Source organism: Hydractinia symbiolongicarpus, chromosome 1, assembly GCF_029227915.1.
Source record: "Hydractinia symbiolongicarpus strain clone_291-10 chromosome 1, HSymV2.1, whole genome shotgun sequence".
Classification (NCBI taxonomy): domain Eukaryota; kingdom Metazoa; phylum Cnidaria; class Hydrozoa; order Anthoathecata; family Hydractiniidae; genus Hydractinia; species Hydractinia symbiolongicarpus.
The window spans coordinates 7624629-7638793 of NC_079875.1; the positions used below are offsets into that span (position 1 = coordinate 7624629).

At 33.9% G+C, this 14165-nt stretch overlaps 2 protein-coding genes across 3 annotated transcripts; both read right to left on the minus strand.

Moving 5' to 3' along the window:
* Positions 1 to 2403: 2403 nt before the first annotated feature.
* Positions 2404 to 9029, minus strand: LOC130635786 (uncharacterized). The gene is made up of 8 exons (XM_057445260.1): positions 8107 to 9029; positions 7930 to 8014; positions 6691 to 6848; positions 6222 to 6313; positions 4708 to 5620; positions 3717 to 3895; positions 3113 to 3326; positions 2404 to 2679 (listed from the first exon to the last, which is right to left on the minus strand). The coding sequence occupies exons 1-8, from the start codon at positions 8180 to 8182 to the stop codon at positions 2579 to 2581; spliced, it is 1818 nt and encodes a 605-aa protein (XP_057301243.1). The 5' UTR covers positions 8183 to 9029; the 3' UTR covers positions 2404 to 2578.
* Positions 9030 to 9180: 151 nt separating this feature from the next.
* On the minus strand, positions 9181 to 13193 carry LOC130635795 (uncharacterized). Of its 2 annotated transcripts, none has more exons than XM_057445280.1 (2): positions 13053 to 13193; positions 9181 to 11591 (listed from the first exon to the last, which is right to left on the minus strand). In XM_057445280.1, the coding sequence occupies exon 2, from the start codon at positions 11548 to 11550 to the stop codon at positions 10108 to 10110; it is 1443 nt and encodes a 480-aa protein (XP_057301263.1). In that variant the 5' UTR covers positions 11551 to 11591; positions 13053 to 13193; the 3' UTR covers positions 9181 to 10107. The 2 variants fall into 2 exon arrangements, with proteins under 2 accessions (XP_057301263.1, XP_057301255.1); XM_057445272.1 differs by having other exon boundaries at positions 12973 to 13114.
* Positions 13194 to 14165: the final 972 nt, after the last annotated feature.

Below are 14165 nucleotides of genomic sequence, written 5' to 3' on the forward strand. Positions count from 1 at the left end.
AGGCAAAATTGCTTTCTGCAAGCTCTAGTCAGTCTTTTAATTTTTTTCGTATGGTTTAAGATCTTTATTTTACTGGCTGATGTATGTATATATTTTCTATTTACTTTTAAACGATACGAACTTGTATAGATAACGAACTTGTAACTCTTTTTGACGAAAAGAATACACACTACTACACTACACTACTTGCTTCTCAAGCACTTTTGTCGGTAAGGCACACACGCGAAAATATAAATTAAGGACTAAAGCGCTAATTCGAATTAATACAGTAATATCTTTAATAATAACATTCGCAGTTTAAAGTTATAAAAGGTTATTAAAAATAAACTTTACACACTTAATGACTAAAAAAATTACCTAAAATGTTCGAAATGACAAGCCTGAAAATGTATTAAAAAACAAAATTTGATTGATTGATTTGAAATAAAAAACCGTCTGGATCTTGTATAAAAATATTTTCAACACCATCAACGTCACGACACACGTCAAAAGTAGTAACGCTTTGCTTAATGTTCTCCATGACGTCTGACGACACGCACAAGGAAATACCGACGTGACCAAGTTTGCCGACGCCGTCCCTGTCGTTGGTTACAAAATTAAAATCTTTCGGCGTGGTGTGTCGGTGACGAATTTCAACTTGGCAAAACTCTTTTCCATATAACCATTCCCTGTTCTCCACTGCAGAGAGTATTTTATTAACAGGCTCTTCTTCAGTGTAGGTGAAAAAATACAATGTGAAGGCCAATTTGTTTCCAGGTTGTTCCTCACACACGTGTTTCATTTGTAATACGTTCGTGTAGAAATCACATGTGGGCTTACTCGCGCGAGTTTCGTGAGTTATTTGACCAATACAAGGTAATCGAGTTTTTGGTTGATCGAGACAGCCCACTTCGCCGGTGTATGGTTGAAAGTTTTCTTCAAATGTGTGTTGCAACAACTCTATGCTATACCCGTTCGGATCCTTTATAAATGCTACAAATCCAACATCAAAAAATTGTTCACCATCTGAGATTTCGTATCCATTCTTCCTGAAATATCTCGCAGCTGCATTTAAATCCGCCAAGGCTAACCCTGTTTTCCAATATCCCCGATGTTCATAATCGGTTTTGAAATTTTCGTCCACAATAAAGCAGATTCCAGTGGGTTGATAGACTTCCGATTTTTGTTTATAAGTAAAAACATGTATTTTATTATCACTCCAAGTGTAAGGATAGCCTTGTTTAGACACTGTTTTCACTACATACTCCATGCCGCAAACTTTAGTGTAAAAGTGAATAGTTTTCTCTAGATTTTCTTTCAGCACTCTTAGTAAGTTATACTTGATGTAAGACTGCATATTTGTCACTAGAAGAAAGATATAAACTTAGAATGCAACAACTTAAATGCAAAATACTTTTGCTCCGATAGAAGTTTTGTTAACGATTTTCTAAGAAACACCCATTCTCTCTCAGTGAGAGTGAAATCAAACCCTTTTTTATTCCTTATTTTACTTATTTGTGCCATATGTATACATTAACTAAACCAAAGAGAGATTACTTAAACTATTTTATACGCAAGGCTTGTCGTGACTTTTTTGACAATGGTCAATTTGTTGGTATAGTCAATTTGTAGTTGCCATGGACACGTGAAAAAAGCTTCTGATTATCCTTAGCATGCCCATTTATTAGTCAAGTGCGAGTTAAGTAAAGCCTCTTTAAGTTCCTGTCCAGCTACCTTAAGTTGATTGATGAAAACTTGCTTTCAAAGGACTTTCTATTAACCTTGAGAATGAAATCAAAATACCGAGGCTGAATCGGCGAGCTGCCTATAAAACAAATTATAAAAACTTTCAGTACAGCACGACTATTATTATGATCTGGAAAGATTAATTTATAGGAGGTCTAAAAAATTAGATTAAATATGTCCTTATCAATGACGTCATTGAAGGTTTTGGTTACCTCAAAAACCCTACAAAACGTAGAAATAAATAAACGTCAAATCGAGACTGATTTTTCAGTCATTAAATACCCATAAAGTTACTGGCATTTGTTGTTTTTTCGTAAATGATGTGTTTATAGGGACAAAAAACGTCCTACTGTCCTTTCTCCAGAAAATGAGAATTATTGTAAGGACCATATAAGTAATACTTAGAAAAACGATTGATAACACAAAAATGTGCTCTTTCCAGACGTGGTCTTTAGCCACAATATCTATCTACCATTCAAACTGTTTCCTAAACTGTTTATATTAAGAAAAACTATACACATCCTTTATAACAATCATCAACTTTTACTAAAACTTTGATCTGATCGTCCCATTTAAAGGTATCAAACTCGACCTTAAGGTTTAGTGATTATTTGACACTGTAGCAAAAAAACTGGGTTCGAGGTTGCGTTACTAAAATATATCACGTGAGAAATACAATTTGTGCAGAGTTTATATATAATTCTTTTAACATTAACAACCATTTACAAAGAATATACATATTTACAACCTAAAACATAACTTGCTATAACAACTAACTTGGTTCTAATACTCAGAATTGAATCCAACAGGGTGCAATAACTGCGTTTAACAGCACGCTAATTCGGAAGGTTTATTAAAGCGGTGTTGCAAGCTTGACTCGACAACCATTTTTGTTTACAATAAAGTCATATATCGGTACATTTGGGACATCGAGATCGTCTATATGAGTGAAAGCTAAATATAAAAGTTTTGTTTTTTATACATAAACAAAGACAAATATATAAACAAAGTCGAGAAACAGGTTGAAATAAACCGAATTTACTTTGACCTATTTGAGCTGGTTATATATTACTGGCTAGAATGTTTGATCGAATAAAAATATACGAAACTTTTGGATAACTCTTTTTTAATTAACCGTATTCCGCCCGACAGCCCGCCGGTCTGCGTGTAAAAAGTCGTGCTACAGAAACACAAAATGCGATAATTTAATCGACTTTGTTTTTGCGAAATTGCTCAATAATAAGTATCATTTCTTCTAGATTTGCACAATAATCTCCACATAAGTATTTCGTAAATAGAAATTCGCAAGTTAAGTATCGTTAATTTTTTGTTGTTGTTGTCGTCTTTTGTTCCATTTCATTAAAAAAGTAAAACAAATAAAACATACCGGTAAAGGCACCGTATGTGAAATCTTGTATTCCTTTTTCACCAATCTTTTTGTGTTCAATCACCTTAATGTGTTCTTGCATTGTTGCTTCACGCGACGTAACGATCCGCTCATTCGTGTAATTTACGATACTTTCACGTCTGACGCCGTCCCTTTCTATGCTTTGTCGCTGATAATTATCTAGCGACTTCTTCTTACCACCAGAGAGTAAAACCTGGTAGAGGTAATTTAAGTTCATAACATGCTATAAGGTTGTTTATAAGGGACGGGGGTGCTAAATCTATATTATTATAATCCAGATAAAATATAAGCCCGCAATTAAATAAAACTTTTGCAAATGCAAATACCAAATCACTTGAGCACCCCCTGTTTAAATGATTTTTTTCAATAAAAGCCCTTACGCCCTACACTAAAAGTTCTAAGCGTTTACTGGAAGCATTATTCACCCAAACTGTTTGTGTCATTTTTGAGATAACGTAACCATAAGAGACGATAGCCGCCGTCAATAATGACAACGACGTCAAGTAACACGACGTCAATAACAAAGATGACGACATTATAACAAAAAATGCATGATAAAAAGTTAAGTACACAGTTATCATACCATGCTTTGCGTTTCTTTATTAAGAAGTTCATGGATTTCTTTCGGACTGAGCTGCTCATCAGCACCCTTTGTCCTAGTGGTTGGTGTACACACTTCGTCTCCAGGCGTCTCTTCATCAAGAAGTGTATTTGAGGAACTACTATATAACTTTCGCTTACGCCTTCCGGACATCGGCGTAACTAAACAAACAAACAAACAAATTATCGTCTAAAACCACTGAAAGAAAGTTATTCGGCTTAAGAGTGGTTTTCCTCCTTGTTTTGGCATTTTTGCTCTCATGGTGTTTTGCTATACTTTTTGTCACAGGCTCTTACACATTAATCCTTAGGCAAAACCCAGACGAAAGTAAAAAAAACCCTTCACAGCTTCTGCTAAACTTGTAACCCTATAAGAAAGAAATTATATACAAGCTTCAAACTACAGAAATGCTGTTACCAATATTTACTTTAACGTTTTTTAAGGTTTAAATGATTGATATCCGAGGTTTCCTTGGTAACCTGGTCTAATTTTAAGGTTACCGAAAACAATCGTGACTGTGACTGCTTAGATGAATCGGTGTTTACAATTACAGAAGGTATTCCGGTTCTACAAATGCACTATTGGAACATGGAAACTGCAGCGGCGCATGGTCTAGTGGTTATAAAGTTCGCTTCGTAATCACAAGGTCCGTGGTTCGGACAACACGGCGGGATGTTTAGCAAATGCCTTTACCACAACTGCGGGTAAACCATGCTATGTGAGGAAATTGGGTGGGCAGTTCCAGTGTATACCATGCATTTAGAACACGGGACCCACGGTGATAACAGTGTTTCTAACACTGAAATGGTATAGCTTGTAAAATATTCGTAACAATAATAGTTAAAAAAATCTCAGAAGTACCCACAATGCAACCCTCTAAGATTCTGTATTCAAAGACACACAAACACTTCCATAAGAACGTATAAATATTATAGGAAACTCAAATAAAAATAAAAAATACAAGTAAATTTACCTTCCATGGTATCAACAACAGAATCCAGCTTCCCGTTACTCTTCTGTCGGTTTCGTACTGGGTAGGTTTTTTCATACACTTTTCCATTATCATGGTTATCAGGTTGGTCTGATGCTACTTCTAAGGCAGGTTTTAATTTAGTCTTTTTACTTTTCCCCAATGTAGGTTGATCACTACGCGTAGGAGAGTCGCCACGTGAAGTCGTTCTCCTCCTTTTTTCCAGAGCAGTGTCATTTCTTTTTCTTTGATAATTTCGCGCAGGAGTGCCATTACGCGGTGTCATTCGACTCCTATTACTTCTACTTTCAATTTCCATGTCTTCCTCTTCGGTTGAAAAATCGCCGGCGGCATTTTTTGAAGTTTCGTTTTTACTGTTGGTAAAGTCAGGTTCAGCAATACCGCCCCTCCTCCGTAGTAAATATTTCTCTTCCTTTCGTACTGGTGTACGAACACGCAAATCGTACTTCAAGTTGTCATGGTGAACACCGACGTCACCAGAATCACTCTCACGCTCGGAGTCTGTTTCGAGTTTTTTCTGCGATTTTCGTCTCCTCCTTGTCGTTGTCCTCAACTCACCATCACTGTCTTGACTTGATTCTTCTGATTGCGATATCAAGCAGGAGTTACGCGCTACTTCTTGTACACGCGATTTCGTTGAAGAACGTGGAACTTTAGACTTTGCGGTAGCGACTTTCTTTGCACTAGGTGGTTTGCCTCTCACAACAGTATTTTTTGGAGTCGATTGTCTGCTTGCTGTTCCGCTTGTTTTCTTTGATGGATGAGTAGTACTTCCGCTGGGGGTTGGTTGCTTAGCGACGGTAATATTTTTTGTAGAGGATGCTTGGTCTTTAGCAAAAGTATTTTTGCGAGTTGATGTAGCTGAATTATCATAGGTGCGTGGTGGAAATTTCTCCTGAAACAACAAGATGTTAATATTCTTAGTATCAGTAAAAACGTTCTTTTTATAAGCACTATATTCCTCTTTTAGACTAAAAACGCGGCAAAAATCACCCCATTTATCTACTTCAATCTCTCTTTAAGCTCATTCGACGTAAAATTTAATGGACACAATCCTAAGATATAATAAAATGCATAGGAATTATAGCTCTTAAAAGTTATTTAGCGCCGAAAGCACTGGGCGGTAGAAAGTGCACTGGTTTTTCGTGCCATAAGTATCCTTTAAAAAAGGTTGACGCCCAAGCATTGTGTAGGTGAACTGGTTTCCCACAAGTAAGTAACGCCTAAAAACTAATAATTACCGAAGCATGCAAAGGAAATTCAACGTTATTCAGCTAATTATAACACGCTTCTCGCTTCTTTGAAATGCCCATAGCTAGATTGCCACGTAAAAAATTTTGTTCAACTTTTCGCATTTTGACAGCATTAACTGAAGGACATTTTTCAAGGAACAGGTTAGATCGAGTACAAAAGGTTCTTTCTTATAAAAGTTAACAAAATCCAAGCAAACTGTGACGAATCGGTCATGCCAGCAAAACTATTGTTAAAAATCAAACCTGCTGAAAGGACTTCCATTCTTTCTTCATGTTCATTTTTTGATTTTTCAGGAACTCTTTGTATCTTTCTTCATTCGTATATATATCCCATTCTAAAGGATACAAATCGCATAAAGATTTCACTCACAAACAAGCAAACAAACAAACAAACAATAATTTCTTCTTATTGGTTTTTTACATTTTCTGCACACGATACGACTAATTCAAGGCCGGGATTAGAAACATTCTATTACGTCAGAAATCTCGGTCTGTAATTGCAAAATTCTTGTTTCTTTTTCTTTTTGTTCTAATTGGAGAGGATAGAAAAAACAGGAATAAACATCTCATCTACGACACCGTGAATATAATACCAAAAATTATAATGATCACGAAAGTGACTCAATATTAATTAATATAAATTAAAATTAAATAACAACGTCAACTTCTTCTTATTTTAGCTAAGTAACGTCAGCTTAGCAAAAACAAATACCTTTTTGGACTGATTCTGGCATCAAAACAAATTTCTCGATACCAGTTACGCAAGGACTTTTATTAGCTGCATTGTCACTAGCCTGGGAGATCAATATAGCCTGTTCAATCCATGTTGATTTGAATATTACAACGTCGTGATGGATAGTTAGGAACGCCCTGAGAAAAGAATTATAGTAACGCATCAATTAGATAGTCTTTTGAAAACAGCGCGTCTGTCCATATCTTGGGTTGGACTTATCTCCAATGATGGACTTCTCTGATTTTTACAGTAAAATGATCCTGACTTTTTTCTGATTTTTTAAAGTATAAATTTCTTGATTCCTTTGCTTAAATACACACCATGTAAAATTATAACAATACGGCTTCTTCCTTAACAACAAAGTCTAGATATATTTAAAGCGAAAGTTTGATAAATTGAATTATTCTCTAGACTAATGAGGGAACAACGCTTTTAACCATCCTAAAACTTAAACATAAGATTGGTCTTTATCTGACAACAACAAAAACCCAGAAATGCACGACAAAAAACATTAAAACATAGCAACGTACAACTTTAGCTAAAGACCAGTTTGACTTAGGACTGTTTTCTTCAGGACCAAATACAAGGTAGCAACAGACTTAAAAATTTGTAATTTTATGAGATTTTGTAGAATTTAGGTTTTTGGATTTAAATTTGTACAGAAAACACTAAAACACGTATAAAACTATTCCATATTTAAAGATATTTTGCTACAATGTTAGAAGGAAACGAAGTTACTTACAATAAAGCCTGTCCTTGTTTCAATTTCAGAGGGAAATTGTTTATTTCGAATTTCAGTAAAGTCAGCATAAACAATTTTAGGAGATTTTAGTCTATATTATTATTTCAAGTCTATATTTTAGATTTTTTAGGACATTTAAGGAAAATGTCCGCTTTTTAGGTTATTTAGAAGATTTTAGGAGGTGTGACCACCCTGAAAAAAGTGTGAACTTCCCTTATTTAGTCTTTCTAAGAGGGTTAAAATTTTTAGGTCCTTCTTGTTCCAAAGAAAATGGAATCTTACCATCCTTCACAAGAAATTATATTTTTTACTCTTGAAACATTTAAGGGGATTTAAGTAACAACACCCAAGTTCAAGTAAGTTAACAGTGAAGAAAATTAAAAACATATCGTTTTTGGAAACATTGTAATATCTTCTATTTTTCAGTATGTTCAACTTTCAAGTTTATTCTAAAGACACAAAAAGTTTTCACACACCGTTTTGTATCTTCACTGGTACTGTCATCACTAAATAAAAAATTTGCATCCTTTGTTGACTTAACCACTTTTCCACCGTGTTGTTCTAAAAATGAAACAGATTCCAATTGCAATCCGTTATATTGAAAGTTCCTAGATGTTTGTTGCATTATTAAACAAAACTAAATAGCTACTTACCCCATTTGTTTTTTGTGTTTGATGAAACACTTGTCGAAAACCATGCAGTTGAGGATGTAAACAGGTTTTCACACATAACTTAATCTATCCACATACAAGGAACTAACTACACTTCATTCTAACGTCTAAACAGTATCAACAAGAGAAATGATGTGCAGCTTGCAGCAAGAATAAAACAATTTTTGTTCATTTATGTCAGTTATATCACAGACTAATATACAACAAAAGTATTTGTACCATTATTTTTTCTTTCCCGGTTGGCTAGCTTTAAACTACTTCCTTTTTGTGTAGCTAGCTACATATAATGTCAACAACAAAAAAATGTCGTGGTGTTCTTCAGGTATAAAAATTTTTCTTTATACCTGCTAGATATGCCTCAGGCTAAAATATATGGTGACAAAAATCTTTTCATCAAAACATGAAACTTATACCATGCAAGAATTATCTCATCTCATTTAACATTGCTGATTATATTTTAAAAGAAACTGGGCATACTAATCCGATAAATACAAGATATTTTGAGACCTTAATGCTAAATTCTGACTTTAATTCATGATACAGTTTTTTTCTTACTCTGACCCTTACCTGATTATTTTAATTTTTTTTTTATTTTTTAGGTGCAAAAATCAATTTTCTTTTTTAAACTTTCTCTGGGAACATTCTCTGAAATATAAGAAAGGTTGACCGACTGTTTTTGCTATGTTTGGGTAGCAACGAGCTGTAAACTGTGTTATTATTTAACCTAATGTTGTGGAAAGTTATTTTTCGAAAAATATATTACCCTGGAAACACCATAATGTTGTGTCCGCTCTACTCCACTCACAACATACCGCATACCTGTACTAAAGCACTCCACCTGAATGTGTGACACTGTTTGCGGTTTTTATTAGGCGCAATGAGTATGTGAAATACTACATGCATCATTAGATTAATAGTTTTTGGACCATTTTTCTTTTTAAATAATTTTTTATTTTTTTTATATGTTGTGAATGTAAAAAGCGTCCATCTAAAATGGTCTTTCGAATTTGACCCAAGGTTTATCAGCAAAAACAGTCAAAAAATAAACTATTTCAAAAAATTTGTCAAAGATCAATTTTTATTGTTTATTAGGTTTACAGTTCAAAGCAGATACATTATATTCTTTCAAAACAAAAATTAACAGAATGAGACCATAAAAAACAGCTTTAATAGAATTTTTAAGATTTAATCCCATGACCAGAGATTTTTATATCAAATATTGACTACAAAATCTATAAATATAATGTTTCTAAATTGAATTTATTTAAAATTAAATAATAAAGAGCTCCATAGTATATCCAACACCATTCGTCAACAAAACTTGAAGCGACAAAACTACAATAAAATTCCCCAATGAACAAAGGAAGAAATTCTTTTTATGCTATACTTCATCTTAATATTTGAAAAAGTCAATGCAAATGAATTTTAAGAGGAATAGTTATTTACGTTGCCAATAAAATGACATTGATTCACAAATACAATAAGGATATTAGTGCTTTTCAAAAAACAGCCCAATTTTAAAAATCTATTAAAAATTTAGAGCACAGATTTAAAAATCTAATAAAAATACAGAACAAAGATTTAGCGTATCATAAAGGTGTCCTAGAAATTCTTTTGTGCGCTGTGACGCAAAAAACATATAAAAAAAGGCTTCAAGCGATTGATATAATTCACTGCAAAAAAGCTCAGTTTTCTCACAATTCTTTAAAGCTTTTCTTAAATCAATGTGAGGATTTATTGTCTTGCAGGAAATTCATACATTCTCAAGTAAATTTCATCTTTCAAAGAAGTACCAAAATTTAATATTACTAAGTTCAGAAAGAATGGTGATATTTCAATAAAGAATCGGCATAGAAGTCAATCTGAACTTATATCTGCTAGTTTTGTTAATATTGGATTGTAATGCTTTTAACATAAAATACTGAAATTTTTCAAGAGATACAGTAACATGAATTTTTTTTTAAATTTCTTTTTAAACTCAAGTTAATTTCTGTAATAGTGTGCTGCCTCTTTGCCAGCAATTCTTCCGAACACAACACATTCCAACAAACTATTACCACCTAAACGATTGTTACCATGCACGCCTCCGCTAACTTCCCCAGCCGCATACAAACCATCCAATACTGATGAACTCTGCGCCATAACCACATTTGCATGGGTATTTATTTCTATGCCACCCATGCAGTAATGCAATGTTGGGGTTATATACGCTAAATAATAGACATTGCTCTCACTAAATGTGATGGGAAATGCTTTCTTACCAAATTTGTCGTTTCCTGATGAAGCACCATGGTTGTACTCAGAAATGGTTTGTTGCATGGTTTTAAGAGGCACACCAAGTTTTTCTGCTGCTCCAGCAAGATCATTCACTTTTGTAATCAACCCCTTGAAAATATAAAATCCAGCAAGATGAGCTCCAAACCTGTCAATCACTTTTTGTGTAAGTAACATGGCTGCTGATATAGGATTTCCATTAATGTTACCATACGAATTGCAATTATTTAAAATTTCTTGAGAAAGGTAATCACGACGTCCTAACTCGTTAGCAAATCGCTGACCCTTAACATTTAAAAGCAATGCTCCACAACCACGTAAAGCTTCAGGTGCTAAAAACTTGGTGTGAAACTTTGGATCCTTAGGATCTACAAAACCAGTTGGATGGACTTGAACCTTGTCCATATGAATTAATGACAGACCGTTTCCTTCCACTGCTTTAATGATATCCCCCGTAGCCCAAGGCCCATTTGTTGTTGGATATTTGGACAGGTGTGGCGTGTATTTATCAAGCAAAGAATGTTCTGTGTGATCATTGGCATATCCCCCAGCTGCAAATATGACAGTGCCATTAAGTTGTTTTTCCTCTCCATCAACAGTTTGATACTTCAAGCCTGTGACTTTGCCATCCTTTATTGTAAGCTCTTTAAAAGTGGATCGAGTAAGAATGGTAACAGATGTTTTTAGATCATTCTCAACATATTTTCGAAGTGTGGATACAATTGTAAATCCAACAGGCACAGGTTTGCCTTCTTTAGTGGGGGGAAAGCGATGTGTGCGCTTTGAGCTGTGTCCACCTAGCTGTACCACATCTGTAAGCCCAAGACCAAATGACGATAGAAACTGAATTGCTGAATTGCTGTTCTGTGCTAGAATTTTTACCAATTCTTTATTGGCAAGACCGTCACCAGAAGCGATTGTATCAGAAACAAAAGCCGAAATTGTATCTTCAATGCCTAATTCATTCTGTGCGTCAGTCCCAACTGCATTAATACCTGATGTTGCCTTTGCGGAGTTGCCACCCAATCTTTCCTCTTTTTCAACAATAGTGACATGAGCACCGTGGCGAACAGCTTCAATAGTTGCACTCATTCCTGCAAGGCCACTGCCAACAACAATTACAGCTGGTGGGTTGTCGCTCTGGTTAGACATGATGTTAATAGGTAAGTCAAATGGATTCCAATATAGCACAGCTGAAAAACATGAGAAAGTATAATGTAACCTTTGTAGTTATCTCTCATTACATTAATAAGAAGTGAACAGTCAACACAGTAAGAAGATACTAATAAGATACACATGCAAGTTTGGGAATATTATGAACTACAATGCTCACTGCAGAACACTGCAGATTATAACATCTTAGGCATTACACATGCAGTTGCAGTATATTTTATTTAATTTACTTTTGTACCACATCACAAAACAAGAAATTTGTTACTAGGGGCATTTCAAGAGCAAAAGGCATCTTAGCTGACTTTTTGTATCCCACAATATATTTTTAGACCCAAATTAGAGAAATCTATCTAGTAAGAGAACATTTGCATACTATATGTTTTAATGTGGAATTTGGGGTAGTTCTGAGTGGGTTTTGCCAATATAATATTTTATAAAATTCTAAAGTAGGGGGTAATTGTTTAAGGCACATTTATAGTAAATACTTTTTATATAACTTTCATATAATTTACCCAGTAAGATCAGAATTTTTCTATTCTACACTTCCAGTAAATGATTACAAATGAAATTTTAACAGTTTTAACAAGCTAACAGGACAGGCGAACATGTGACTTTATCCACATGCCATAGACTTGTTTATTATAAAAAGCAAAGCTTCAAATTTAAATTTCCAGCTTTAACTATAATCACAACAAAAGTTGTCATGCAATAATTGTAGGAATTCCAAAGAAATTTAAGGAGTTCTAAGTATTAGCCAATATCAAGGCTTCTGGAAGGTATGAAACCTGAAAAGTTTGTCTAATAGATAAACAAAAAAATCAATAACTATCTTATGCTTATCTATCTTATACAGAAAGCAAATGAGGAAGCTTTGAGCATAAGATCAAAATTGCTCTTAATTAAACAATTAATTTGGCTATCAGAGACAAGGTAGTTAAAACTGAGAGAATCACTAGTTCAGGTGCTCAGTTCTTGTGTTTGGGGTACATCAGTTTAAACATCCTGCACTTGTCTCCAACATGAGAAAAATAACAAAAGCCTGTGATAAGCAAGGTGTACACCTCTCTGTTTGTTTTTAAAAAAACATTTTGACGAGAACAATCTCAAATTAGAAGCCAGGGGAAATATACCCTACACAAAAGAAATTCCCATCTGTTATCAGAAAGCTTTAAAAATGCTTACTGCCTTCACTGGTATTTCTTTTTGAATCACTTTGTAATTCTTAAATGGAACACTAAAACGTCAAGTAAACTACATTTGTATTCTATAAAATATCAAAAATTAGTTTTTCGATTAACTTCCCTTTAAACAAAACCCTTCTTACACAGGATATTAAATGGTGAATTAAAACAAATCTGTAAGAATGTGCCAACAAAATTAAATAAATAAGAAGAAACTCACCAATTATTAGTAAATTAATACATAAGCAATAAGCTGTGTATCGCAAACAAGTTGTAAGCTGCATGATGATAAACGCCTACCTTGGGTACAGCTTATCAAGCACGATACTCTTCTTAATTTACCTATAATAAATAGATAATATGAAAAGTGTGTCTGTGTTTGTCTGTCTGTCTGTAACAGGCAAAGTGGATGTTTTCATTTTCCTTTAATGTAGCAGAAATAGTTTATGTCTTAAATGTTAAATTTCGTAATCTTATAGCACAATTTTAATAACACTAATTTACATTAACATCTTAATTTAAATTAAGTCATTACAATGAATTTGAGGCCAAATAACTTGGACATGAGGTAGTGATGTCAGTAATTTTTCACCATGGGGTAACTAATTTGGGTAAGCTTTCCAAAGCAGGGTATCCAAATCAGTTTCGGATTGGATGGGTTCATGACGCCATCATAAAGCCTTTAAACCCTAATATCTTTGAACCCATTTGTCAAAGATACATGATCATATAAAAAATTTTTGACCAGCGTTTTAGAGTCTATAGGATAAAGGCAACAGATATATGTCTAAAAAATAAATTTTTGTGTTTTAGCGGCACTTTGCTGATGTCAGCAAAATTTTTAAACCACTTAATCTTCTTCGGCGTTAGTTGAAAACATATCATACTATACATTATTTTGATCAGTGTTTCACATCCACACATTTCAGATAACGAATTAACTAAATTTTGTCAATTTTTTTTGTATATGCACTGCTGATGTCAGCAAAACATCTAAAATAACCTATTTTACCATTGTCCTTTTGCCTAAGTGGATTTTGAAAAAAATATATCTGTATATATACTTCAGGACTTTGTAAATTAGAATTTGCAGACAAAGTTTTGTGCATGCTACATAAGTAAACATGCACTTTTGTGCAAAAAAACTTGATGCAGTGCACCGTTTTGTGGTAATTTCATTGTGCCAAGCTTCACATAATCTGCAAAAATGTTCAACAACGCAAACTCAGTTGCTACTTACATCCTGCAAGAGACTACATTATTATTGCTTCATATTACATACAGCAAACTTTAATTGTAAAGGACTTTGGGTTTTTTGGCATAAGAATAAACAACATAACAATTTTCACGGATTGTCTACAACAGAATATATATACAAAAGTTTTATTATTTCATTGACTTATCTTACTCAGC